The 27,816-nt window shown below is 53.7% G+C and overlaps 1 protein-coding gene and 1 long non-coding RNA gene across 3 annotated transcripts; one reads left to right on the top strand and one right to left on the bottom strand.

Annotated features, from left to right (window-relative positions):
• Window positions 1-477: 477 nt before the first annotated feature.
• LOC125621648 (uncharacterized) lies at window positions 478-12,982 on the top strand. The gene is made up of 2 exons (XR_007352534.2): window positions 478-582; window positions 12,187-12,982. It is a non-coding gene; the product is annotated as an uncharacterized LOC125621648 (long non-coding RNA).
• A 1,834-nt stretch (window positions 12,983-14,816) lies between these two features.
• Window positions 14,817-27,784, bottom strand: GTF2H4 (general transcription factor IIH subunit 4). 2 transcript variants are annotated; one of them, XM_048818649.2, is made up of 14 exons: window positions 27,657-27,784; window positions 23,260-23,393; window positions 22,445-22,549; window positions 21,799-21,930; window positions 20,652-20,748; window positions 20,093-20,181; window positions 19,708-19,819; window positions 19,394-19,462; window positions 18,538-18,621; window positions 18,208-18,340; window positions 17,522-17,652; window positions 16,977-17,024; window positions 16,557-16,635; window positions 14,817-15,919 (listed from the first exon to the last, which is right to left on the bottom strand). In XM_048818649.2, the coding sequence occupies exons 2-14, from the start codon at window positions 23,388-23,390 to the stop codon at window positions 15,747-15,749; spliced, it is 1,383 nt and encodes a 460-aa protein (XP_048674606.1). In that variant the 5' UTR covers window positions 23,391-23,393; window positions 27,657-27,784; the 3' UTR covers window positions 14,817-15,746. The 2 variants fall into 2 exon arrangements, with proteins under 2 accessions (XP_048674606.1, XP_048674608.1); XM_048818651.2 differs by having other exon boundaries at window positions 19,708-19,816.
• Between the last annotated feature and the right edge of the window lie 32 nt (window positions 27,785-27,816).

The following is a 27,816-nucleotide window of genomic DNA, read 5'->3' as shown; positions in this document are numbered from 1 at the left end:
TGCCCTTGATTCACAGAACCAGGGCTACCAACGCTTTGTTACTCCTGCCCCCAATAACAGAGAGACCGGGGGGATCCCCGCAGCAGCCAACGTGACCCTTGGGCAAGCAGCCCCACCGCGGCGGGCGGGGGGCGTGTGCCCCAGCCAAGGCGATCAGTCCCTTCCCACAGCTCCGCGCCAGGGGCCGAGGCAGAGCCCACGCGGACCCCGCCGACACGTGCGCTGTGTCTGGTCTCCCCGGGGCGCTGGGCAGCCCGGTGTGCGGGGGGGGGTCGCTGAGGGGGTCCGCGCTGGGGCGGGCGAGGGGCGACGCTGGGGAGCGGGCCGGGCTCCTGCCAGCAGAACGTAGCGACGGGCGCCGGAGCCCCCCCTCGAGCCGGCCCCGTCCCAGCCACCTCCTGCCCGTCACCCCCCGGCCCCGCCCCCGCTGGGCCCTGTCAGCCAATCCCAGGCCGCCACTAGCTACAACTGCAGAACGTTGGCCCCGCTCCAGCCGCGATCTAGCTGGGTTTGTGGTTAAGCTTCTGTCGCCATTTTGGCTGTTGTCCCGTCTTACGCAACCGCCGCCCGAGCAGCAGGACGGTGAGTGTCTGTTACCCCCCCCCCTGGCCGGGGCAAGGGGTGCGCGGGTCCGAGGGGAGAGACCCAGCCCCAGAGACCCCCCCGAGGCGGGGGGAGGGAAGGGAGAAATCCAGCCCCATAGATACCCGGGGGGATAGTGGGGGGCAGGGGGAGACCCAGCCCCATAGATACCCGGGGGGGTGGCGGGGGGGATAGTGGGGGGCAGGGGGAGACCCAGCCCCATAGATACCCGGCGGGGGGATAGTGGGGGGCAGGGGGAGACCCAACCCCAGAGACACCCGGGGGGGTGGCGGGGGGATAGTGGGGGGCAGGGGGAGACCCAGCCCCATAGATACCCGGGGGGGTGGCGGGGGGATAGTGGGGGGCAGGGGGAGACCCAACCCCAGAGACACCCGGGGGGGTAGTGGGGGGCATGGGATTGGATCGGGGGAGGAGATCCCCACCCCCAGAGGCAGGGGATGTTTGGGGGGGAGGAGGGAGATCCAGTCCCATAGACCCGCAAGGGACAGGGAGATGTTGGGGTCAGGAGCAGAGAAGGGGGGGCTGGCAGTGACCCAGCCTGGGGTGCAGGGGAAATGGGGTGGATTGCAAGGAACTGAGAAGAGACACATGGTGGGGGGGGGGTGCCACGTTGGTGACAGGGAAACTGACTCACTCCAAGTACATGGGGGTGGGGTGGAGGCAGATCCTGCAGGTCTCAGGATAATTTCTGGGGTTCCCCACTTGGCTGGGGACCGAGCTACCAGCATCTTCCCCAGGGTCCCCCAAACCCTGATGTAAGAGGCACTCTTTGCTGTTTGGTTTCTGAACCTTTCAGGAGGAATGAGGTCACATTTTCAATCCTCTGCATCCACTAGGGCTAGAAACTCAATTTAATTTTTTTTAAATGAAAGCTGAAGTTCTCATATAGCCATTGGATGTCAGCACCAAGAGTGGGCTCTTGGAAACCTCAAATACCATGAGACCCATGATAAAATCACATGGTGGCAATATGGAGGCTGAGACTTTCCGAGCAGTCATTTAGTGATTTAGATGCGTAATTATCTGAATTGAAGAAATGCCTAGATTAGCAGTTCTCAAATGAATTTTTGCTCTGTCTGCCCACGCAGTCATAGCAAATTCAAAGTGGCCACAGTTTGAACAGTTAAAATATTACACTGACAGTTTAGTCACATGGTTATTTGGAAGTGTCATGCAAATACAATCATTTCAGTGTAAAGCATCTCTTATGATTTGCATAAATTTCAGTGCTTCAGTGTTAAATTTGATTCCAACAAAACTAAGGACTTTTCTTCCCACACACTAACTTACCCTCTTTATCGTGCAAGTCACTGCTGTGCTTTGCAAAAGGTAGTGCTGACAAGCTGGAGTTCCTTGGGTCACTCTTATTGAGTCTGGTGTAAGCCGGTCACTTTCCGTGCCTTTTTTTTAGCAAAAAAGTTTTGTCTATCCATTGTAGTGCACGCAAAATGTGAAGCAACTCTTGTGGTGCGGGCTGCCCTTGCTAGTGGGTTCCTCCCAACTGGAACCTTTGGGGAGACTGCTAGTGCCCATACACCAGGGTGCTCTGTGTGTTATGCTGCTGTTCTGGCTGGCCCTGGCCCTGGCCCTGCAGCAGTAACAGCCTGTATCCTCTCCCTGTTGGACCCATGCAGTCACTGCTGTGCCAGCCAGCCCTGGAGCTGCTTCTGGGGCTCAGCAGTGACCTATAGCCTCTCCCTGCCAGCATCTTCCTGCTTCTACTTCCTCTTCTCATGCTGTATGATGAAGCAACAGCAGAGCAGAATCCTCCACTGGGTAACAGGCACCTGCTTCTGTCTGGCTCCTCCCCCTGAAAGCTGATTAGCTTAGAGCCATGGGCTCCCTTGATGAGTGACACTGCCCTCCTCCAATGGAGGTGAGCAGGGAAACGGGGGTCGGGCTAATCAGGGCCCTGCTGCTAGTGCCCCTTATGAATCAAGATAAGGCGGACATGGAGAGAGGGCTCATTCCGTCCCACATCCAGAAGCACCAGCAACCTTGCTACGCTCAGTGAAACATCCCTAGGCTCCCTGGGGCAGAGACTGTGGGAAGGAGCTCTGGGATCCCAAATGTTGTGGTGGCTGCTTGTGAAGTCTCTGAGAATCACTGGCCTAGATGATCCAGCTGAGATGGGGGCCCTCTTGTGCACTTTTCAAGGTTCCTTCCCCACTTTGAACTCTAAGGTACAAATGTGGGGACCTGCATGAAAACCTCCTAAACTTACTTTTACCAGCTTAGGTTAAAACTTCCAAGGTACAAACTATTTTATCCCTTGCCCTTGGTTTTCCACTGCCACCACCAAACATTTCTCTGGGTTCCTGAGAAAACGTTGTTTGGAAACGTCTTTCCCCCCCCAAATCCTCCCAACCCTTGCACCCCACTTCCTGGGAAAGGTTTGGTAAAAATCCTCACCAGTTTGCATAGGTGACCACAGACCCAAGCCCTTGGATCTTAGAACAATGAAAAAAGCATTCAGTTCTTGAAAAGAAACATTTTAATAGAAGAAACAGTAAAAAGAAAAGGATCACCTCTAAGATCAGGATGGTAAATACCTTACAAGGTAATTAGATTCAAAACATAGAGAATCCCTCTAGGCAAAACCTTAGGTTACAAAAGAGACACAGACAGGAATATTCATTCTATTCAGCACAACTTCTTTTCTCAGCCATTTAAAGAAATCATAATCTAACGCATATCTAGCTAGATTACCTACTAAATTCTAAGACTCCATTCCTGTTCTGTCCCCAAAAAGCATCGCACAGACCCTTTGAAGTTCTCCTCCTCCCAGCTTTTGAAAGTATCTTGTCTCCTCATTGGTCAGGTGCCAGGGAGGTTATCCTAGCTTCTTAACCCTTTACAGGTGAAAGGAGTTTTCCTCTGGCCAGGAGGGATTTTAAAGGTGTTTACCCTTCCCTTTATATTTATGACAGCACTTATCTTCCTTTAATTTTAGTGGAAGATGTGACGGGGTGGGGGGAGGGCATTAAAACCATGGATTTGGAATTTTTTGGAGGAGGGGGGAGGACTTCTGGAGCTATACCTCTTTCTGTCTTAGTGGCCAAGGTATCCCTACTCAGTCCCTTTTTTCACTACATTTAAGTTTCTGGAGGGGGAATCACTCAAATTATATTTTCCGTGAGATGACATGGGGAAGATAAGCCTGAAGGAGCAGTATTTATATTTTCCTTTTCCCCTGGGGAAAGATAGAGGAGAGCAAACTAAAATAATTTGACTTCTGCTCAAGTAGTTGCTTGATTGTCAGTGTGGCAGAGTTGCTGTTTCACTTCAGGTGATTTAAATGACATATGGGTCTCCACAGTGAGAGTGAGGACTTGGGCTCTGTTCTGGTTCCTGGGATGGGCATGAGGTCTAGCGGTTGGAGCACATACTTTATGCCCAGCTCAGGTTTGGGGCGTTCTACAATGGTTAAAGTAGAGGATGAGTCAGGATCTCAAGTTCTAGTCCAAGGTTTGTGCTGGACATGGCCCACCTTGATTACCATGCACATTGTAGGGAGAGTGGTCACTTTGGATGAGCTATTACCAGCAGGAGAGTGAGTTTGTGTGTGGGGGGGGTGGAGGGTGAGAGAACCTGGATTTGTGCTGGAAATGGCCCACCTTGATTATCATGCACACTGTGTAGAGAGTTGTCACTTTGGATGGGCTATTACCAGCAGGAGAGTGAGTTTGTGTGTGTGGGGGGGTGGAGGGTGAGAGAACCTGGATTTGTGCTGGAAATGGCCCAACTTGATGATCACTTTCGATAAGCTATTACCAGCAGGACAGTGGGGTGGGAGGAGGTATTGTTTTATGATCTCTGTGTGTATATAAAGTCTGCTGCAGTTTCCACGGTATGCATCCGATGAAGTGAGCTGTAGCTCACGAAAGCTCATGCTCAAATAAATCGGTTAGTCTCTAAGGTGCCACAAGTACTCCTTTTCTTTTTGCGAATACAGACTAACACGGCTGTTACTCTGAAACCACTCCAATGTCTGTTACTGCATTAATTATGTGAAGATGGCAGGGGGTTGGTTACTGCTTCTACCTTAATTTCACCCTCTGGGAAATGGATGAAAGCATGCTCATGTTATCCAGACATCTCAACATGGTTCTGTTTAAGTGAAAGTAGAGATAATCTATTAGTGTTGTAAAGCCATTGGCACTCCTCAGATGAAGTTATATAAAAAGCTAATTCTGGCCTTGATTAACAAGAAGGGAATGTAATGCTGACACCTAGTGGAGTTTTACAGCATTGCAGCAGAGTGAGGGCCGAGGCAGTACAGACCAGATGTCACTCATTGCATTATATTGTTACCCTGCCATCAAGAAAAGCTAACTGGAGAGGAAATAAGCAGGAAGAGCAAGCCTTCGATGTAGTTAATGGGCTGTACTGGCCAGCTGTAGGCCCTGAGAATGGAGCTAGGGTTGCACATACCTTACAGAGCTCCAGCTGTTCTTCAGGCAAGCCCAGTTGGCTCAGTATTGCCCATGAGCTCATCCTACAGACTAATCCAGAGGAGTTAATAAGAAAAGAGTAAAAATGGGACCAAGGGCTACAGAATGGGGCAGCAGCAACAGGGACCAGAGTTAAAATATTGTAAACTGAAGAATTATGTATTTCAGAGTAGCAGCCGTGTTAGTCTGTATTCGCAAAAAGAAAAGGAGTACTTGTGGCACCTTAGAGACTAACCAATTTATTTGAGCATAAGCTTTCGTGAGCTACAGCTCACTTCATCGGATGCATAAAGTGGAAAATACAGTGAGGATGTTTTTATACACACAGACCATGAAAAAATGGTTGTTTAAACTGGTTAGTCTCTAGGGTGCCACAAGTACTCCTTTTCTTTTTGTGAATATTTTATTTGGTTGCTTCAGTGTATAAAGGGAAACATCTTAAATTCCTTCTTCTTTTCATGAAGATTGAGTATAGGATATACTGGCTCTTCATCCATCTCTTCCTGGACAACAACTTTTTACAACCAAGTAATGACTGTTAAAACAATCGGAATGAGTAACAGAGCCCACCAAACTGGATCTGAAATCAAGCCAAACAGAACAGGAGTCAGGTTAAACCATTTAGAGAACAGGTTTATATACACACAGCCACCTCTGCCTTCATTTGGTTGGAAGGCTGCAAAATACCAGTATTCATGTGGGTTAACATGGCTCCATAACTAATCTTCTTGTGCAATATTACGGGGACAAGGAGGATTTCCTGATGGATTTTCAGTTAGCTAGTAATCGGCCTTGACTCTGGAGTCAGCACTTAAATTTAGCTGATGTCACTGCACTTCAGATAAGACCTTTGAATCCAAGGTAGTTGACCTGGGAATGTTGTGTGGGAGTTTTACTGGGACTGTCTGCATTGGTAGTGGGATATCAGGGTGTGACTTCACTTGAGGGATGATACCTGAGCATATAATCTGAGCCCAGGCTGGGGCCAGGTGACACCTTCTGCCTGGGGAAACTGGACAAAGGCTGGACTAGCCAGGGTGTGTGGCTGGCTGAGACTGCTGGAGGGGTTTTTTCAGTTTTGGACCTGGCTGGGGAAACGGAGGGAGGCCCAGGACCAGGGTCTAGGCTCCCTGCTCCCAAGATGACTGACAGGGTCCTGTTGTCTGTACCTACAACGCTCTGTTTTGGACTGTGTTCCTGTCATCTAATAAACCTTCTGTTTTACTGGCTGGCTGAGAGTCACAGTGAATTGCAGGAAGTGGGGGATGCAGGGCCCTGACTCCCCCACACTCTGTGACAAGTTCCACAGGTTGCTTTTTTTAAAAAAAAAAATGTACTGTAAAATGAGCAGTTTGACATTACAGTAGATCAGTATCCACCCGAGTAATTATTTGCTGGTAGGTGGGCCATGAGGGACTTGCTGACAGGAGCTGTGCAAAAATGAGCAGTGAGCATGCCTGAAGGGACTTTAAAAAAATCCTTCATGTGTTTGCAAGTTTGCCTGTGACTCCAAAAGGACTTCAAATTTGAATCACTAACCCTGCCCGGCACACCAAATTTTAAGAAGATCCAGGTATGCATGTGGATTTTAGAGCACTAAGAGGAATCTTCCTTTAAACAGCAAAGTCTTCTCACTCTTAACTGTACCAGAGCTGGCGTTCCATTATAATACTGTATTAGATTAATCATCACCAACTGCTTTGTTCTATCCAGATCCCCAGCACAGGATGGTGCTGAAAGGGAGACATATTAGGAAGGATAGAGGTAGGATGGGGAGAAGGGGCTGATCTCAATATGACACATTCAGCTGAATGAGAACACCCCAGGGAGGAGAATACAGCCTGAAACAACAGCCCGGAGACTAACTGCCCCCTGGGTGTTCCCATCTCCCTCTCCCCAGTGTTGGAGACCTGTGATAGGCATCAAGCACGCCCATCCTCAGCGCCTCTCCCCAGTGTCAGTGGTGTGTTCTTGCTGCATGCTCCCAGCATGCCTGTTGATACTCAGCACATTATCCAGGGGGAAGGACTGCTCCAGATCCTGGCTTACATGAGGGAGCCAGAGATAACTGTCAGGCCCCACAGCTGGAACCTCCAGATCTCAGCACACATACAACAGAAGGGGGAAACACTCAATTCCCAATCCTCCAACCTCCCCTCCCACACACACACTCCTCCAGATCCTTAGGTGCATGCACAGCAGGGAAGAATGTTGGGCTGACAGGCATGCCTGCTACCAGGTTCCCCTTCCCAATGTCAGTCCATTTCCACTAGCCCTAACCTGAGCTCCCCAACCCCTCTCTCTTTCCCTACCTTCCCCTGGCTGCAGTCCCAAAACTCTGTCACCAATGTGCCCTGACTGGCCACTATACCAGTGGTAATGAAGGCTATGACTACATGAGCACATTTTTGTCAGTCAGGGGTGTGAAAAACACCACCCCAACGGACATAAATTTCACTGACCGAAGTACCAGTGTGTGCAGTGCTAGATCTGAGCTTTAGGAAAAGAATGAGTGCTTACGTGCGGCAGGAGCTTGGTTCCCAGGTATAACCGATGGAGGTGCCACTTCAGCTGGAAGATAGAGGAGATCAGGGTGAGGATTTAAAGCACCTTGCAGGAAAGGGAAATGCTGCAGACTCTCCCACTTGCCACAAGGCTTCTTCCAGGAGTGTCCATACAAGTGGGCAGCTATTTTCAATACAGTGCAGCACCTCAACTGATCACTGCTCTTAGCCATCCCCCCTCAGGAGACCTTGGAAATGCACGACATTCTGCCCCATCCCAGGGGTGGGAGTGTGGTGCAGCTGGAGATTTGTCATTTGCTAGCACATGCTAGCTGGTCCATTACTTCATCAAAGCAAACCTTCATACCCACTGCTAATCCATGGCACTCATGGCTCTTCATCTGCAAAGTGCCTCACCATCACTAATGTGACACATGAAGTTAGGGCTCTAGGGCAGTGGTCCCCAAACTTTGATTGTGCCCCTCCCCCATTCTTCCCCACTCACCCCTCCACCTGGGGCGGGGGAGAGAGAGAGCGAGCTTGGATCAGGTAAGGGGGGTGCAATCAAAAATCTGGGGACCACTGCCCTAGAGTCAATTGGGGTTATCGGGATCAATGTGGAACTTACCCTGCACTGTCAGATTTATAAGAGCCACACATCCTGAAGACAGGGACCAGGTAACACTGTAAAGTCCTTGTAAAACTCTGCTTGCGTTCTTCACTATGAAATACCCCTGGGATACAGTGAACTGATCTGCGAACTTGGTATTCAAAAGATGAGACTTTCCATTGTTGATAAAAAGAACCGATTCCCAAGTGGAATTGGCAGAATTCCATTTCTCCACCTTCATCTGCGCTGATGTGTTGAGTGGAACAGCCACCTCGTGTCCTTCAGTTGCTAATTTGGAGATATTGAAACAGTCTTTGAAATCTAAAGAACAACAGAATAGATTTAGTTTGGCTCAGGGAGGCCTGTTCATGTCAGACACGAAGAAACTGATAAGAAGGGGTGGCAGCAAGTAGTGTTCAGGGTACCTGGACCGTACACCGTATTTGTGACATAGCTATTCGTTCTGCCTTCCTGTCCCTCACGCTCTACCACCCTCTGAGGAAGCTCTCAAGATGGATCCTGTGTCAACTCCTCTTGTTGTGAGCATATGAGGCTGTTGAAAAGACTAGCAGAGACATAGGTTGTGGTGATGATGACGACTCATAGCCTTATATCCAACCAGAACAGTCACTTGTACTGGTCATTGTTTGGACGAGATTGCAGCATGGATAAGAGAGCTGACTGCCTGTGACTTAACCTGGATGAGACTGAGGTGGTGATGGTTGAGGGAAGCCTCTGGAAGTGTCGGGGTCAATGTGCCATTTGATGCTTAAGTATGCAATCTGAGGAGGGGGGTATCTTGTCAGACACCCAGCTGCTTGCTGAAGATCAGGTGGCAGGAAGAGTAAAGTTGGCTCTATTAGTGATGTACAGCCACGATTTTACAACTGTTTCTTTATCCTCTATGCCATGGTCACCTTGCAGCTAGACCATCCCAACATGCTCTGCTGGGGGCCATAAAACCATTTGGAAATTTAAGATGGTGTAGAATTTAGCAGCTAAGCCCACTTGGCAAGCTTCTTTGTTTTTTTTTGGGGGGGGGGAATGGGGGATACCTTAAAACTCAGGCTCTACAGTCTGCGCTAGCTGCCTATCCGCTTCTAGGTTGATTAAGGTGTTGGTTTTGACCTATAAAGACCTAAATGGCCTGGGACCTGCCTAAGAAACTCTCTCTGCTGTATTGCTATCATGTAGTCTGGGGGCACCTACGCTGGAGTCCCTTGAGCGTAAATCAGGGGACTGTCTGCAGTGTTTTGTTAGCTGCAAGCCTTGAGAATTCTCTTTTCGCCCCCCACATCCTGGTCTCTGACAGCCCAACTCTGTTCCTTTTTAGGGCATGCTCTAGGGCGCACCCTGTTCTCCCTGCCTGTGGGGAGTGGGTCAGGCTGACTCTTAGTGGGGATTCCGCTGAGTGGGGTAAATGAACAGTTTTGTTGGTATTCTGATCAGGTAGACTCTAGGCTAGAGTTTCTGTTGAAGTATTTTTTTAAACAGTTTGTGAAGGGCTGCCCAGAGCTTCAGATGATCTTTGGTTGTAGATTGTAAAAGAGCATTTATTGCTATTTGTACTAAGGGATCTAAAGGTGAGCCTGGGAATCACACAATAAGTTTCAGGCCTTACACACAGCATCCCACTGCTAATCTTTGTAGTTTCAATCTCATTTTCCTATTTATAAATATTTTTCTTGTCATTGAGACCCCTAAGGTTGTCTGCAGGATAAAGGTGCACTACTGTAATATAAATCAGCTTTTAAACCTGCGTTTTCTTCCCCCCACCCCATTATCAGCAGAGCCATCCTCACCTCAGGGCTGCTCCCCACACCCAAACTCCATACTGCCACCCCATGTCTCCTACAAATCACCTCCCCTCAACCTCTCACTGGGGATGGCACAAGCCTCACTCTCACTCCCTGACCTCACTTCTCGCTACTGACCTAAGGAACCCCATGCCCACACTTGCTACAGACTCTACACCCCTTTGCCCCCCTCACTGTGGACCCCAGCACCCTCCAGGTCCCTCCATTTCCCCCCCCATGGCTGTAGTGCCCTCCCCATAACACTGCCCCAGCCCCCCTTGCTCCAATCCTTGCAGCCCCAGTCCCCCCACTCTGGCTACAATCACCTCAGCACAAGCCTGCACCCTATGGTCGCCACTGCAAGCTCCCCTGCAATGGCTGTAGAAGGTGGGGGATCCCTCTTAGCAACCCCTCACCCACAGCACCTCCCTGAGCAACAACCCCCTCAGACTCTCAATGCCATGCCCCCCCAATTTTTTTCCCCTTGCAATGGCCACGGTGTCATCCAGCTCACCCCCCATAATAGCCTTTAGTGTCCCCATTCACAGTCCCTCCTCAAGGGCTGTGGTGCTGCCATCCAGCCCACTTCCAGTCATTATAGTCTTGGGGCAACCTCCCAGCGACCACTGGATCCCAGACCTTGCCCCCAGGAAACTGGCTTTGGCACCCCAGGGCCCCGCTTGCTATGGAGCCCCCCTCCCCAAAGCCCACCAGACAAGTCTGAGACTCGCCAGGCCCCCACTCCTACAGCCTCAGCATCCCACTTGGTCAGACCTGGGGCTCCCAGTCCCCCCCAAATGGCCCCAACGCCCCCCCCCCCACTGTTCTCCTTCCCCTCCCCCAGTTCCTCCCTCGCCGCACACCCCCGGGGTTACACCTCGAGCACCGCGCCCCCCCGCAAAGGCCAGGCCCGGCCTTCTGTCCGCAGCCACCCCCCACTCCGGTCCGGCCTCCCCCGTGTCGGAACCGGACAGTTGTCCCAGGTCCGGGGGGGGGGGGGGAGGCAGCCGCGAGAGGCCCCCCCATCCCTGGGGGTAGCAACAAGCCCCCCCCGCCCCTTACCAGCCTCGGCCTGGGTCTCCGGGGGGGCCGCCGCCAGCAAGCACAGGGCGAGAGCGAACCCCGCTGCCTGGGGCCCCATGTTTTGTGTCTGAAGAGCGTGCGCCGGGCACGCTTCCGGGTTCGCCGCGCTCCCTGGACTACATCTCCCAGGGAGCTTCGCCGCCGGCTCCACCAGGCAGCCCCCCCCGAGTGGGAGAGGCCGGCCGCGGCCGTCGCGCAGCGGCTGGTCACCAGCGAACTACAACTCCCGTTAGGCCCTGCGGCAAAATGGCGATGGGGCGGGCCAATCAATCGCAAGCTGTTGCTTTGCGACAGCCCCCTCCTCCCCCCCCCCCCCGCTGTCCCTGTGCCCGCATGGCCACCCAGCATCCCCCTTGCAACAGCCCTGAGCCCAGTACCACGGAGCCCCGGTCCATAGAGCCCCCAGCACAGGCCCCCACCCGGCATCCTCCCCCAGCCACCCCTTGCAACAGCCCTGTTCCCACTTCCCAACAGAAACCCAGGCACCCCCTTGCTGTGACCAGCCCTGGACCACCACCCTCCTTGCAGAGTATCTCCCCCCCCAGCAACAGGCTCATCCAAACCCCTCTCACTGTGGAGCCCCCCTCCTGATAATCCCTGCAGCGGGGAACATTTATATCAATAACAATTAAAAAAAAGCTTAAAAAGGAGCATTGGTGTTGAGCACCTTTAACCTCAGCCTGACCCTGCTGTGCTACTGAATCCAAATAAATCAGTGAAGAGCCTCTAACCCCCCCCCCCCGCTAATAGCTCAGCAGCCCCCACCTCTGTGTTTGCTTGTATAGAACTAGGCTTATTGTGATTCTCTAACTCAGGGAGACTCAAGAGCTCAGGGGTTCCGGAGCCCAGTTGGCCACCAGCATCACCCAAAAGAGCCACAGGCAGGGGAATATTTAGTTTTTAAATTATTCTCACAGCAAATAAGTTAATTGGTTAATAACATAGTACAAGCATCCTGATTGGTTAATAACAGATTGGTTAATTAAATCAGTGTTTTAATATCATGTGCTGCAGAAAGTCACAGGAGACACATTAAAGAGGCACTTGCAGCTCGCACCTCAGTCTAAGTTATCACTGCTTTCATTTATAATATTCTATTTCTAAATGTTTGGGTTGGTTTTTTTTTTCTCCTATAGCATGAGCTCCTTTGTTGTCTTGTGACCTGAAGGATTTCTGGTTTCTTGGCTTGTCAGCACAACTTCTCCTTGGTGGAGCATTTTGCCTCACTCCTGCACGTCAGTGCTTTCTTCACGTCCCCACCGACGAGCACAGCTTGCGTCCCAAAAATTCACACAGGTTACCATACTATCTTCTTTGAAATTCCACCCTGCTGGAATTTTTACGAAACACAGATGTGTGCATTTGTCCACTTAGACACACATGCCATTGATATCAATGGGAATAGTCACATAGCTTAAGGTAAGCACTTGTTCAATTTTTTTTTTCTGGATAAAGGCTTTAGTTTACAAGGCAGCATTAGAATAATTGATTCACTGTTGCTTCTACCAAAGAATCCCTATCTCCCCCAATGTCAATATATTCCTATAATATTTTTACCAGTTTGGACTTCCAGTGATAAGTAATCTTGTTTATCCTTTACATTGAAACTCCTCCTCCTTATCACTTCTTTAGCGAATTTCCCCATCCTGCAAACACTGAAGCATGTTTCTCCTCAATTCTTTTTCTTGATTGTGTGTATGATATTAGTACCGAAGAGCCCCAAGTCATGGCCACTGTGCTTGGTGCTGTACAAACAGGGACCAAAAAGATTTTTTTCTACTGCAATGTTGATTTCTAATTGGATAGTTTATTTTCTTAACGTTTTCTCAGTGCTAAGTGTTTTTGTTCAGACATTTATAAAAGGTGTCCTTCATTCTGATAAGTGTCCTTTTCTCTAACTAAAGCCAATAAAGATTTTTTTTAATAAAGTTACTCGTTTGCATTAGTGTCAAAGCAAATTCTATTCCTCTACCATAGTAAAAAAAAAAAAAAAAGGCCCATAATTCCAATCCAGATCAATTCTGTTCACAGTAGCACACTTCCACAGTATGGAACACAGGCTACAGACATCCTCAGTGACTAATATTCATGAGTTCCTTTACTTCAGTGTCAGTTGCATTTTTCGATCCCCAGGTTTGAGTGAAATCAGCACAAAGCAACCAGATTACACCAAAAGCCTGACTCCTGCAGCCTGAAGCTATGACTCTGATGCTAAAGCACAATTAATTTTAAGGGATTAACCCTGACACTGCTATTCTCGTGGCTACCAAGGCTCCTTTCCCATTAGAGATATTTGCATACGATTGTCTACAGACCCCAGTTAGGGTCTGATCTACACTAATTATACTGCTATAGCTATGGTGGCCAGGGGTGTGATTTCCCCCCACCAATACAGTTATACACCACAGCCCCAATCTGGATGAAGCTGTACCAGGATAACGGTGCCTCATACCAATAAAACTTATTTCCCTTCCAGCGTAAAGAATAGACGCACCAGAAAGCAATGGCTGAGGATAAAATTAATTTTACTGACAACCTAATTTTCCAGTCAAAAAAATGTCAGGGTGGAAAATTTCTCACCAGTCCCCATTGACACTGTTAGGCCTACAGGTTAGACCACAAGAAAAGCAAAAGGTAAGTGACAGACACTGAATAACAGAAGAAGATCGCTCCTTTGCATCCCTTTAGGGTGAGTAACCTTTCCTTCATCCATGTTCTGCCATGAGCTGTCAGGGCAAGGATGGTAGGATTCCAGGAGTCCGTGCCTGGAAGTCCTCCCAATCACCAGGGCCTTGACTTGTCTGAAAAAGTTTTGTGCAGTCCAGGCACAATGTGTATGTAATTAGTCCACATACCCATAATAGAAGGCCTGCTTTCCAAAAACAGGTCCAACTGAGGCCTCTATTTGTGGCCTCTACAGCTGTCTCGGTCAGCATGACGGGTCAAGGAAATAAGGACGTCCTTAACATTTCATGGGAACTGGCCATAGACTTTACACAATTAGCGTCTCCTGCAGTAGGCTCCGTCGGTCGGTGGGTTCCATTGTTGGCACACCTTCCATTTCTAGATGGCTTTAGTACACCATCCCGACATCAACAGGAGCCCCATGGACAAGTCGTTACTTACTTTACAAAGAAGGGGCCCTGATGGGCTCTTAGCCATGTAAGCTAGTTTCCTGGACCTCCAGCCCCTCTGGTTTTTCACATGGTATTTAGTCGTAGGCATTTCTATGGCATTCAGCTGAGGACCTCAAAACTAGTAAGGGATTTCGATTGCACCCTTGTGATCAATTATATTGCTGGTTTACAGCTGGCTAAACAGAAGTGCAGAGAGGCACAGGGACAGCACCGAGGGGGGACTAGAACCCAGGAGTCCTGTGCCTTCACCCCAAACCTCCCTTCCCTAAGGGGGGCAGACAGCAGCCTTGTCAGCATTCCCATCCTCTCACCAAACTTTCTCCTTTTCCCGGCCACAAAAGTCCCTTTTTAGACCTGAGGCGAGCGCTGGCCTCCGGTGGGGGACAGAGGGACTAAGAACAGGCTCCCCAAGCCGAGATGTTTGTTGGGGTGAAAGTTTTACATTCTGCATTGGCTTTTCCATGGCCTGAGCCCCTCCACCAGGGGGTGCCCTTTAGCGTCTAACATAATGGACTTGTTGATATCCCCCTGGGTGCAGGGAAAGTCAAGTCAGGGCTCCCCTGCTACACCATGCCTGCCTGCAGGGGCTACCCTGTGTCAGCCAGGAATGACAACAGCCAGCCAGCAAATACAAAACTTTCCAATGGGAGCTTTATTCAGTCCTCTCTAAAACAGTTAGAAAAGCCTATTTACAGGTGTTGGATTCTCCTGTTCCCCTCGTGTAAATCCAGAGACACCCATGGAGCCAGGCCTGGAAGCTGAGTGCAGTATCAATCCAGAGTAGCCCATCAATGACAGAGTCAAGGCTGGATTCTGATCTGGTTGGCCAGTGTGAATCAGGTCACTCCAATTCCGTTCATGGAGTTGCCACCGGTTCAGATCAGGTGTGACTCCTGATTTACACCAGATGAGAGGGGAATCAGCCGCACTAAGGCCAGGGGGGTTACTCATTTACACCCAACAGGAAAAGCAGGCTCAAGTCACTTTGTCTCTGTCCCCTGGCCTAGGGCAGGATAGGAGCTGGCGCCCCCTAGAGGAGAAAGGCCCCAGAAGAATCTCCTCCTCCAGCTGCTGGAAAGCATCAAGCCAGGGTTGGGGGCAGGGGGGGCTGAGGAGTATAACCCAGCCCTGGATCACCCCACAGACGTCAGGGTGCAGACCCACGTACACCTACCCCCCAAAATGTTTCTAACATGATCGCAACCTTAAGTCACATCTTGGAAGGTGCATCCAACTCCACCCCCAGCCAGGGGTTCCAGGGTAATCAGCAAAGTAGCCCCTCAAAAACTGATGCAGAGGGACAGGACCAGTTAGCCCCCCCTCCACCACAGGAGGGAAGGGGAGCGTGTCATCATGTAACCTCTTTGCTGCTGGAAAGAAATCTGCCAAAGGAGAGATCCAGTTCGGGGGAAGGAGGTGCTGCAATTTAACCCCTTCCCTGCTGGAGATCCACTGAGCTTCCTGATATAACTGCTGGACACTCAGTGCAGTGGGCTCTCCCCCCGCATCGGATGGTGGGGAGCAGCAGTCCACTCCTCGGGGCTGGGCACGGGGTCCCCTCAGGAGCTCTGCTTCTGCCTCTTCCAGAAGCGCTTGACATCGGAGTGGCCGGCAGGCGTCACCACCATGAGGCGCTTGGCCGGGTTCTCGAAGACCAGCACGCCCAGGTCCCGGGCATGGTTCCGCAGCAACTCAAAGTCCACCTGGGACAGGAACTGGTTGTACAGCACGCCTGCACGGGGGAAAGGGAGGGAGGGATGGATGGAAGGAAAAGTGGGAGACGTGGAGAGAGGGAATGGGGCAGAGGGGAAGGAAGGATGGATGGAAAGAAAAGGGGGAGACATGGAGAGATGGAAGGAGGGGGAGAGGAAGGATGGATTGATAGAAGGATGGAAAAGTGGGAGAGATGGAAGGAGAGGGAAGGGGGCAGAGGGGAAGGAAGGATGGATGGAAGGAAAAGTGGGAGACATGGAGAGACGGAAGGAGAGGGGATGGGGCAGAAAAGGGGAATGAAGGATGAATAGAGGGGAAGGGGCAGAGTGGGGGATGGAGAGAGGGATGAAAAGATGTGTGGAGGAATGGAGATGTCAGAGATGGATGGAGGAGGAAGAAGAGGCCAAGACAGATGGATAAGTAGAAGGGAAGGATGGAGGGAGAATGAGGCAGGGGAGATGAATGATGGATAAGTGGGATGGAGGAGAGAGATGGATAGAGGATGGATGGAGAGATGGGTAAGTGGAATGGAGGGAGGGAACAGAGAGGCGAATGGGGCAGAGAGGGAGGAAAAAACCCATCAGGCTCCACCAGGGCACCATCCCCTCCCCTGCTGCGGCCCCCCCAGCATCCAGCCCTCCCCCCAAGACACTCACCCTCGGAGAAGCGCAGCCGGTCGCGCTCCAGCTCCCAGAGCCGGATCTGATCCGTGATGGTCGGGGGCAGCACAGGGGTCTGTGGGGGGAGCAGACGAGGAGTCACTCAGCAGCTACCAGCCCCACGACCCACCCACAGCTCCCAAGGATGGAGACCATCTTGGCACCCATAGGGCCCTGATCTCTATGGTACCTGCCCCCTCCCCTCTGCCCACTGGGTCTCTGGAACCTCCCCCATCTCGAACCTGCCTCCTTCACCGGCCCTGCACCGTCAGTGATCAGCTTTTCTTCTAGCCCAGCCCCTTTCATCTCTGCCCTGGCTAGTTCACTCTAGCCCCGAGGAGTTAGAGAAATACTGTCATCAATGCTATACAGATTGGGGACCCAGGAGTCCTGGCTCCCAGCCCCCCAGCTCCTCACCTGTCTCAGCATCACGGGGTGCGCTCTGGTCCGTAGGAAGTGGATGATCTGCAGGCAAAGAGGACATTGTAACCAGCCGGCGCCCCCTAGCAGCCACCCACAGCCTGTCCCTCCCCCCAGGGCTGCGGGTACAACCCCACCTTGGATGATCCGTCCCCGTAACCAGACTGTCCCCTCGGGGGGTGAGTGCGGGTCCATATGATGCCTCAGAGACAAACCCCCCACCCCAGCTCTAACCACTAGACCCCACTCCCCTCCCAGAGCTGGGGACAAAACCCAGGAGTCCTGGCTCCCAGCGCCCCCTGCTCTAACCCACTAGACCCCACTCACCTCCCAGAACTGGGAACAGAACTTAGGAGTCCTGCCTCCTGGTGGGGGTGCAGAGAAGGGGACTGGGTTATCCAAAGCAGGAAATGTTTGATTCGTTTCTCCCCGCAAGGGGCAGGCTGGGAGCCCCACTGCTTGGGATCAGGGGCAATCCCGTCCCAGGTGGGAGCCCTCACGGGGTCTCTGTGATCCCATGGCCCCTGTCCCCTGGCTCTCACCTGCTCGGCTGTGATGCCGTTCGCGATGGCCTGCTGGACGCTCTCGCGGGTCACGTGGGCCACCACCAGGTTGGGGAAGCGATACTGCATCTCGGAGAAGAGTGCGATGAGCGCGATCTGCAGCTCCGAGTCTGGGGCGGGGCGGGGGGGGCAGTGGATAGGAGACAAACAATCAGGTTGTGGCCTTATCTAAGGAAGCCCCACCCCCTGGAGGCATGACCAGCACCATCCCATGGAATCAGTGTCCCCCAGAGAGTCACCATCCTTCGCAGCGTATGGGGGATCCCACCCATAGATCTCCCTGCCTGTACACACAGGGGTCAGGATCACCGACCCTGTGTCAGAGGGGGAAACCGAGGCACAATCTGGGAATGGAACCCAGGAGTCCTGACTCCCAGCCCCTGTCTGCTCTGACCCATTAGACCCCACTCTCCTCCCAGAGCTGGAGATAGAACCCATCCCCCCTCCTCTAACCACAACATCCTACTCCCCTTCCAGAGCAGAGTATAGAACCCAGGAGTCCTGACTCTCCCCCCTCCCCCTTGGGTCCCATGATTCTGGCCTGTTAGGCAGCAGTTGCTGCTCTCATTTACCCCTGCACTCCCCATGTGCCGGGGCCGCAGCGAGGAGGGGATAGGGGACTGGAGACTAGCCATGTGGGCGACCCCTGGCCCTTGACCTCTGACCTGTGTACGCGTAGACCCTGTAATTGGTCTCTACGACGATGAAGCCCTGGTTGTGGGTGTCCGTGGTGGTGCCGGAGATTCCTGAGGACAAGTTAATGGCCAGGCGGGTGGGGTAATAGCGCCGCGACTTCCTCTGCAAGGGGGGGAAACACGGGGTGTCTGCGGAGACCCTCATCCCACGCGTAGCTCCGCCGGTGCCCCTCAACCCCGACCCGCAGCCCCCAGCTCCGCCGGTGCCCCTCAACCCTGACCCGCAGCCTCCTGCTAGCCCAGCCCTGAGCTCCCCCCACCCAGGCTCTGCCAATGCCCCCCCAGTCCTTCTCCACTTACCTTTCTCTGGAAGACCAGACCAAATTCCCGAAGGTGTTGAAGAAAATTGAGCAGCGAGTCACTCATTCCCTCCACCGAGTAATCCTGGGAGGGGGCGAAAGCAAAGACGCTTTGTTTCCAGACATAAGGAAGCCCCAGTGCAGCTCCCATATTATCAGTCCCCTCAGAATCGCTCCCCATAGCTCTGCCCTGTCTGATCCTACATGTTCCCAGCCAGGGGGCTCCCAGCCCTGCCCCCTGGGGGGCGAACACCCAACACAATTCTCTCCCCACAGCCTGAAATTGACCAGTAGGGTCAATTTCACGCAGCTCCCCCCTTAACCTCCCTCCTCTCCTCTCAGCAGCAGCCATGTCCCTGTAGATGTTTTCTACCATGTGTTGCAGGAGCAAAAGGAAGGAGGGTCTAGTGGTTCGAGCTCTGCTCTGGAGCTCAGGAGATCTGGTCTCAATTCCCTGACTCCCTGCGTGATCTGGAGCAAGCTGCTTCATTGCTCCGTGCCTCAGTTTCCCCAGCTGCGCAATGGGCGCAATACCCTTTCCCTGTGAGGCTCTCCGACGCTATGATTGTAAAGGGAACGAACAGCCAGCCGGTCTCCCATGGAGAGGTTCATGATAGAACTTACTGTGTTTGCCTTCCTGCCTTGTACACCTGATCCAAACCCCAGTTAAATCAATTTGCTCAGGAGCGGGGGCTGGGAGCCAGGATTCCTGGGTTCTATCCCCAGCTCTGGGAGGGGAGTGGGATCTAGTGGGTTGGAGCGGGAGGAGGGCTGGGAGCCAGGACTCCTGGGTTCTAGCCTTGGCTCTGGGAGGGGAGTGCAGTCCAGTAGTTAGAGCAGGAGGTTCCCAGCCATACCTTGCCAAGGGTGGAGAAGCTGAGCTGGAAGAGGAAGGACAGGATCTCCACTAGGTCCATGCCTCGGGTCTGCAGGGGAGATAACGAGGGGTTAAAACAGCCCCGGGGGGGGTGGGAGGCAGGGATGCAAGAGGCGGAGCTGCTGGGAAGTGGGGAGGTAGTTGGGGGGGGGCAGACAGTGGGGGAGGGAGGATAGTGGGGGGAAGGGGACTACTCCAACAGCAGACAGAGGGGGGAGGCAGTGAGGGGACTCTATGGCCTGAGGGGGAAGAGAGAAAGGGGGGAGGCACTAGGGGTTGGGGAGGAGATCTCACCTCTGCGGACTGCAGGTACTGCAGCATGAAGTACCAGAGCTGGGAGGACGTGTCCAGCAGCAGGAACTGGAAGCCGGCGGAGGTGATGCAGGGGGGCTCTCCGGGTTCACTGCTGAGGGGGTTTGGGGGAGACAGGGATCAGGACTCAGCACGCTCCGCAACTGCAGGCTGGGTTACTACAGCAGCTACTAGGAGGCAGAGAGGAGCTGGGGGTCCCCGGCCTGTCCAGCCCTCGGTCTTCCTCCTTAGGTGACCAGAGACGGGGGCTGGTTGCAGGGGAAAGGCCCCACATCCCAGTCTCCCCACCAAGCCAGCCAGTCCCCGGCCCTGGGGCTGGATCGGAGCCGGCACCCCCTAGAGGGAAAGGCCCGGTGTCCCCACTCACCTCTTCATGAGCCCGGCTTGGATGAGGAGCTGGGCTAGATCCTGGCTGACGGCGGCGCTGGGGGAGCCCACCATGAAATGCAGGATCACCTGGGCCAGCAGCAGATGGACACATGGACAGGTCAGCAACCCGGAACGCTCCAGACACGCACCCCATTTGCAGGTGCTGCCCTTTTCTGCCACCAGAGGGCCTCTCAACCCTGTTCCCCTAGTCAGTGGCAAAAATCCCTCCTGGAACCCAGCCGCCCCGCCCCGCCCCAGAGGTGGCTGCATCTCAGTGTGTGGGTGAAAGGATGTGAAGCATGCAAAGTGCTTTGGGATACTTTGTACTGGAGGTGTTTGGGAAATGTTTATGGCGTTATCTTAGTACAGAAGTGTCCACCCAGTTGAGTCAATTGGGGTCTAGTGGTTAGAGCAGGGGGGGCTGGGAGCCAGGACTCCTGGGTTCTATCCCCAGCTCCAGGAGGGGAGTCGTGTCTAGTGCTAAGAACAGGGTGGTGGCTGGGAGCCTGGACTCCTGGGTCCTCTTGGGGTCAACGCAGGGGTTTACCAGCACTCACCTCCCATCTCTCCTCGGCGTATTTATCCAGTGACGGGACGTCCCGCGCGTGCTTGTCTGGTCCCAGCTGGCTGGTGTCATCGGACCAGGCCTTGCCCCTAAAGCCAGGGGCGAGACACAAAATGGATCAGGGTCAGAACAGGCCACCGGTTGGACCTGTGATCCAATGGGCACTGGCTCTTTAAACCTGCACCGCGCCCTTGGAGTTACCCAGCCTGGCATGAACACAAGCCTTCTGCTGACTTCGCTGAGCAGCAGCGCCACTAGGTGGCCACAGGTGTGAACTGCAGGTGCGAACTGCAGGTGCCTTTTTATGGCAACTCGCCCCAGGTTACCCAGCAAGGCGGGTGGTACAGATGAGGATAGAACCCAGGAGTCCTGACTCCCAGCCCCACCTGCTCTAACCTACTAGACCTCACTTCCCTCCCAGAGCTGGGAACAGAACCCAGGAGTCCTGACTCCCAGCCTCGCCGCTCTAACCGACTAGACCCCACTACGCCCAATCCAAGGTATGCAGAGAACCCAGAAGTCCTGGTTCCCCACCCTTCCCCCCCACCCTACCTACTGGACTACACTACTAAATAAGTCTAATTGGCATAGAGACCAGATCCAAGTAATTAAGTATTCTGATCTCAGTGATCCATCAGGACACCTGGGTTCTATCCCCAACTCTGGGCTAGGACGCAGGACACCTGGGTTCTTTCCCCAGTTGTGGGAGGCAAGTGGTGTCTAGTGGGTTGGAGGGGGAGAGTGAAAGAGGCTGGGAGCCAGGACTCCTGGGCTGTGTCTCTGGGAGGGCAGTAGGGCCCAGTGGGTTAGAACAGGGGGGCTGGGAGTCAGGACTCCTGGGTTCTGTTCCCAGTCCTGATAATGATTTATATTGTCATGAGCGGATCCGGTCCCCTCTCTGTGCCTCAGTTTCCCCCTCTGGGCAGTGAGGCTAGTGACTGCCTTGTGGGGGCGCTGCACTGCTCACGGCTGGGGTTTCCAGGGGGACCTAAAGGAATCAGGTATCCAGCACCGGCAGTCCAAGGGAGTCAGTCAATAGAAAGAAGGCACCTAACTCCCTCAGAAACTCCCAGCCCTCCTGCGCAGGGTGCCTGGGCATCCATGCAGCGGCTCCCCACCCCCCATCCTCAGGTTCTCACCCGCCCAGCAAGGCGATGCGCAGGTTCTCCTTGAAGATGGGGTTCAGGACCAGCCCCTGCAGGCCCCCCGGGAGCAGCTGGGTGTGCCAGAGCCGCAGCCCCAGCAGGACGTCAGAGCTCTCCTCCTGCTCCCTGTGGCGAGACCAAAGCGCGAGTGAGCCGAGAGCCTGCGGCCACCTCCAGGCTGCAGGGAAAGGGCTGGGACCCCAGCCGGGGGGGTCAGGAAGGGATCTGGGACCATGGGGTGACTGTGCACAATGAGGTGCATTATGGGAAGTTTATGACCTCCTCTGGTGCTGGTCACGCGACTGGGGAACTGGCTGACTCATAGGATATGGGGCCGTTCTCCTCTAGGGGGCGCTGGCTCCGATCCTGCTCCAGGGCAGAGGACTGGCTGGCTTGGAGGGCAGGGAGTAGGACATGGGGCCTTTCCCCTCTAGGGGGTGCTGACTCCAATCCAGGGCAGGGGGACTGGCTGGCTCAGGGAGGTGGGGAATGGACCTTTCCCCTCTAGGGGGCGCCAACCCTGATCCAGCTCCTGGCCAGGGGGACTGGCTGGCTTGGGGGACTGGTTGGTGGTGACCCCAGATCAGTATTCAAAGTTCCAGCTATCCCACCTCAAAGGCCCTCCAGCCCCCGGACTCACTTGACGTATTCCTTCTTTACCCACAATGCCACAGCCGCCTGGGGGAGGGGCTGCTCCAGGAAGAGCATCCGCATCACGTAGTTCTTCGCCAGTCCCGGCAGCTCACTGTGAAACACAAAGCACAAGGACAGGCCCCCAGGGGCACTCAACAGGACAGCTCGACTTGGGCATGCCCGGGCTAGACAAGCCCATGGGTCCAACATCATCTGGCATTGCAGGAAGGCAGGATACCAGACTAGATGGGCCCATGGGCCTGATCTGGAATAGTAGAGAGCAGGCAGGATACTGGGCTAGATGGGCCCAGGGGTCTGATCTGTAGTGGTTGGGGAGCAGGCGGGATACCAGGCTAGATGTGGGGGAGGGATAGCTCAGTGGTTTGAGCATTGGCCTGCTAAACCCAAGGTTGTGAGTTCAATCCTTGAGGGGGCCATTTGGGATCTGGGGCAAAAACTGGGGACTGGTCCTGCTTTGAGCAGGGGGTTGGACTAGATGACCTCCTGAGGTCCCTTCCAACCCTGATATTCTATGATTCTATGGGCCGGGTGCAGGGTGATAGGATATCAGGCTAGATCCAGGCCAACAATTCCTCCATCTCTCAGAATTAGCCAACGATTCTTGATACCCGACCTAAGAAACGGCCCCAATCCCCATCCCTATATGGGAACCCCAGGCTAGAACAGAGCCCCTCCAGCCCAAACTCCTCTCTCAGGGCCAAGACACCCCCTAGTGGACAGTGCTGGAACAGTCCTCCCAGTCTGTCCCTTCCCCGGCTCAGACCCAGCTGTCCCGCCGGCGGGAGGGGCCAGCCCACGCACCGGAACACAGCCAGGCAGGTGGCGGGGTGGTTGTAGAGACGATCCAGGATTCCCGGGCTCAGCCCCCGCAGGAATTCGTGTAGGTTCTTGCATTTCAGCTGCACCCTCTGCAGCTTCATCACGGAGTCCATCCCCTGGAAGGCAGCAGGGCAGAGCAGGCATGAGCAGGGAGCCTAGAAACGTATTGGCCACGGGAAAAAATGCACAACCGCCTTCTCTGGTGGTTGATTTTTGAACAGACACAGCTAAACAGACTCCGAGAAACTGCCTCCAGTGTTGAGAGGTTACCCAAGGGCATACAGGGGTTCGGGTTTTCCTGCAGCTCAAATTCCACTTCAGCCTCCCGCTGTGAGGAATTAAAGTTCTGAAAAGACGCCAGAAAATTTAAAAAATCCCCCCTAAAGACCGTGCCACTGAGCTCGGAAAGGACAAATTTCACGGTGATGGAAATGGCAAGGCTGCAGATGGCGTTCGAAGGCCGACTACTGTAGAATACGTAGAAAGCGCTGAACGTAAACGGAAAGAAAAGGAACAAAAACGGGGGTGAACCAGCCAGGCCATCGACAACGGGAAAGGAACAATAAACTGAGTGGATCGTTTCAGGGTTTCACTACTGTAAATATATCAGTAAAATGCTGTGTTCAACGGATACCGAGATATCCTCTGGCTCGGGAAACTGAAGTTCAGCGTTCTATTGTAATCCCGGAAAAACAGATTTTTATGGTTTTTTTTTTTTTTTTTTTAATTGTAGAACGTTGGGTTTTTATTACGGAAAACTAGGATCCTTGATCATGACGAAGGGGATCTGTGCCAGGTAACCCACCTTTACCTACCGTGTACTCCTTCTCCCTCTAGTGGCAGAACCCCAGTGAGGTTTCCGACTCCCCCAGCACCTCTGTGGTCTGGGATCTGCCCTCTAGCTGGGGTGCGACATTAGTTTGGCTCCACTCCCTTGTGATTTGTGAATAGAGGCTAATCTGCACCAGGTATGAGTGGATATTTAGCACTGGCACTTGATGTTGGGAGCTTCAGCTGATAAGCTCCTAGGCCTGATTTCTAAAAGGAGTGTTATTATATGCATTACGGTAGCGCCCAGACAGGCGAAGCCCAATCGCGTTAGGTGCTGTACACACATGCAAGGCAGCTGCAGCTCCAAAGAGCTGAAAATCTCCAGCTAGGGTCACTGGTTTATTGTTATTATTTATTATCTGTAGTCCAGTAGCACCTAGGAGCCCAAGCCCTACAGTGACAGGCACTGCACAAACATAGAAGAAAAAGATGGTCTCTGCCCCACAGAGCCGACAATCTAAGCATTAAGACAAGAAACAGACAGGCAGGGAGCACATGGGAAGAATGAGACAGCGTCGCTCGGCAGCTGTAACACACCAGCAGCCAAACAATTACAGCTGTGACAAAGTGGGCATATTCCATGGTTTTGATTAAGCCAATGACCGTGCCTCAGTTTCCCTCTGTACTCTTCATTGCTGCTGATTGGGGGCAAAAGAGTTACGTCTGCTCTTGGGGCAGAACAGGACACACAAGGAACGTGTGTTGTCTGGCTTTCTGGGGCAGACTGAAGGGGTTGTTAAAGGCTGACCCGTACCAGTGGAAAACCCAAGACGATGATGGAAGCCGTGACGGGGAGGGGGATGAGGAGTCGGCTTTCAGGAGAGGCCGGGCTGCTCTCACCTGGGACTGGGAGAAGGACTAGATTGGAGTTCACAGCAGCCTGGCCAGATGGATTATGTCTTAACCTTCATTGCGCCAGTTCTAACCTAAGGACTTCTAGTCAATTACTAAACCCTGCTCCGCTTCAAAAAGGCTGCCGGGTGTCCCTGCAAACACAGGCTGGTTTGCACTGGTCCCTAAAGAGGGTACAAGTCTCTACAGGAGTCTAGTTGGGCAGAGCTCACAGGATGAAGCAGGAGGGCTGGAGCCCAGAGGGTCAGTCTCGGAGGAAGAGTGGGACCCCTTGGGGGTCTGGCCCACTGACAGGGTTCCCCCAAGGGCCTGGGTAAAAACTGGGGGCACTGACATGGTGGATCCACGGCAGCAGGGGCCATGACCAAGGAGAGCGTGAAGGACGACGACGGGGGAGCTCTGTGGACATGGTTGGGGCAGCGGGGGAGAAAGCACAAAGGGGCAGCGGGGGAGAAAGCACAAAGGGGCCTGTCCGAAAATGTACCAAAGCGATGGAGGCTGGGATTGAGGGCTGACGGGAGGCAAGAGCTGAGATCTCCAGGGGGAATAAGAGATGATTGGGTGGGGCCAAGCCAGGGGTTCTCACAACACATTTTTTGCTGGCGGCCACTCTGACAACGTTTCCTAAAATACTTAATTAACTTTAGGAAAAACAAATAAATATGCACAGATATTGGTGTTCACACCTCAGCTGTGAGAGGAGGGCCTCATCCTCCCTGATTGAACTAACCTCGTTATCCCTAGCCTGATTCTTGCTTGCATATTTACACCTGCCTCTGGAAAGTTCCACTCCATGCATCTGACGAAGTGGGTATTCGCCCACGAAAGCTTATGCTCCAATATGTTTGTTAGTCTATAAGGTGCCACAGGACTCGTTGCCGCATGCACAGATACACATCCAAATCACGGTAATTTATTTATGTTGGGTTTTTTGGGGGGTTTTTTGCAGACGTAATAATAAAAGTAACGTCCAATGATCTCTATTCTTTACTGGACCTACACAGAATAGAAACACAAATAAGGTGCTTTGCACATTCTTGTCTTTTTGTGCTGGTGTTTCTTTGGCTTTTTTTGGTTGCCTTTTTTTTTTTTTTTTTTAAAAAGAGATCTGCTAGGTAGTAAGTCTGTTCCTGTGAAAAAGTGATGCTTGTTAATACCGCTCTTCGGAGAGGCAGACTTGCTAGCTAGCCGGGAGGCTGTGAAAAGCGATATTAACAAACATACAAATATCAATTCTCGCAGCAGACTTACTCAGCCCTGGCAAGCCAGGGGACAAATTAAGCCCTGGATGGGGAGGTGGGCAGGGAGACAGCGGGGGGCCAGGGGAGATGGATGGGGGGCTGGAAAGGCAGCAGGGGTTGAGCCAAGAGCTAGCACTTGCTGCCGTGCAGCCGGGATCCAGGGCCGGAGCCTGCTGCCCGCCACCTCAGGGCTGAAGCCCGAAGCCCGAGTCTCACCGCCCCTGGGAAGGTGGGGAATTCACTGGCAGCCTGCTCCTCTGACATTTGTGGTTCCAGAGAGGGGCTCAGCCCAACCCCTGCTGGTGGCCCTGGGGCAGGGCCCAATGCTTTGCACCCCCCAGTCACTGCCCAGCAGGCTGTGGCCACGAGAAAAGCTCCAGGTGGCCGCATTTGAGAAACAGGAGGCTAGGGCGTGAACGGCTTTGGAGGCGAGGCAGGAAGACTTAATGGACAGACACTCCAGAGAACTAAGTTCTAGTCCAGGCTCTGTCACTAGCCTGCTAAGGGACCTTGGGCAAGTCACCGCTTTGTGCCTCAGTTTCCCCCCCAACCAGGAAAATAGGGATTGTCGTAGAGTCATAGAAATGTAGGGCAGGAAGGAACTTCAAGAGCTCATCCAGCCCCGCCCCCAAGGACACTGACCTCCTTTGTACAAGGCCTTGAGATCTGCATAAGGGACCCCCCCCATGTCCCCTAATTCCCACCTTCTACTGCAAAGTGGCCCCCTCTGCCCCCCCACAAATATCTTACCAACTCCCCAATTCACCCCTGCCCCCTACCCCCCAATTTCCCAGCCATCCACCCCCCCACACACCACAACTGGGAGGAAGGCTGCTGCTGATCCACCCCCCAGGTATCCCCCCATTGGGCCCCCATTACCTAGCAATGCCCCCATCCACCTCACGGGTTCCCCATTCTGCCTCCCTCAGTTCCCTAGCAATCTCCCCACTGCCCCACCCTGCTACTAGAGGGGATTCCTTTCTGCCCCTACCTATATCCCTAAGGTCTGCCCTCCCCCTCCCCCCGAGGGCTCCCCTCTCTGCTCCCCCCAATCTCCCCCTCCCCTCTCTGCTCGACCCAACCTTCCCCCCCACCCTGAGGGCTCCCCTCTCTGCCCCCCAATCTCCCCTTCCCCCCCAAGGGCTTCCCCTCTGCCCCCAACCTCCCCCCAGGGCTCCCCCTCTGCTCCTCCCAACCTCTCCGTCCCCCCGAGAGCTCCCCTCTCTGCCCCCCAATCTCCCCCTCCCCCCCAGGGCTTCCCCTCTGCCCCCAACCTCCCCCCAGGGCTCCCCCTCTGCTCCTCCCAACCTCTCCGTCCCCCCGAGGGCTCCCCTCTCTGCTCCCCCCAACCTTCCCCTCCCCCCCGAGGGCTCCCCTCTCAGCCCCCCTGAGGGTTCTCCTCTCTACCCCCCCAGGCTCCCCTCTCTGCCCCCCCCCAAGCCCGGGGGAACCCACCTTCTCTCACGCCTGGGCCGCTGCCCCGGGGATAAGAGGCCGCGGGCTCCCTCCAGTGCCGTGCCCGCGGCTCCATGCGCAGCCACCCGCCCCCCAACTCAGTCCTCCAAATTCCCATCATGCATCTCACCCCCCCCCCCCATCATGTGGTGGAGGGGCG

This window comes from Caretta caretta, chromosome 14 (assembly GCF_965140235.1).
Source record: "Caretta caretta isolate rCarCar2 chromosome 14, rCarCar1.hap1, whole genome shotgun sequence".
In the NCBI taxonomy this organism is placed as follows: domain Eukaryota; kingdom Metazoa; phylum Chordata; order Testudines; family Cheloniidae; genus Caretta; species Caretta caretta.
Note: the sequence above shows the minus strand (reverse complement) of the source record. Positions and strands in the feature narration are given on the sequence as shown.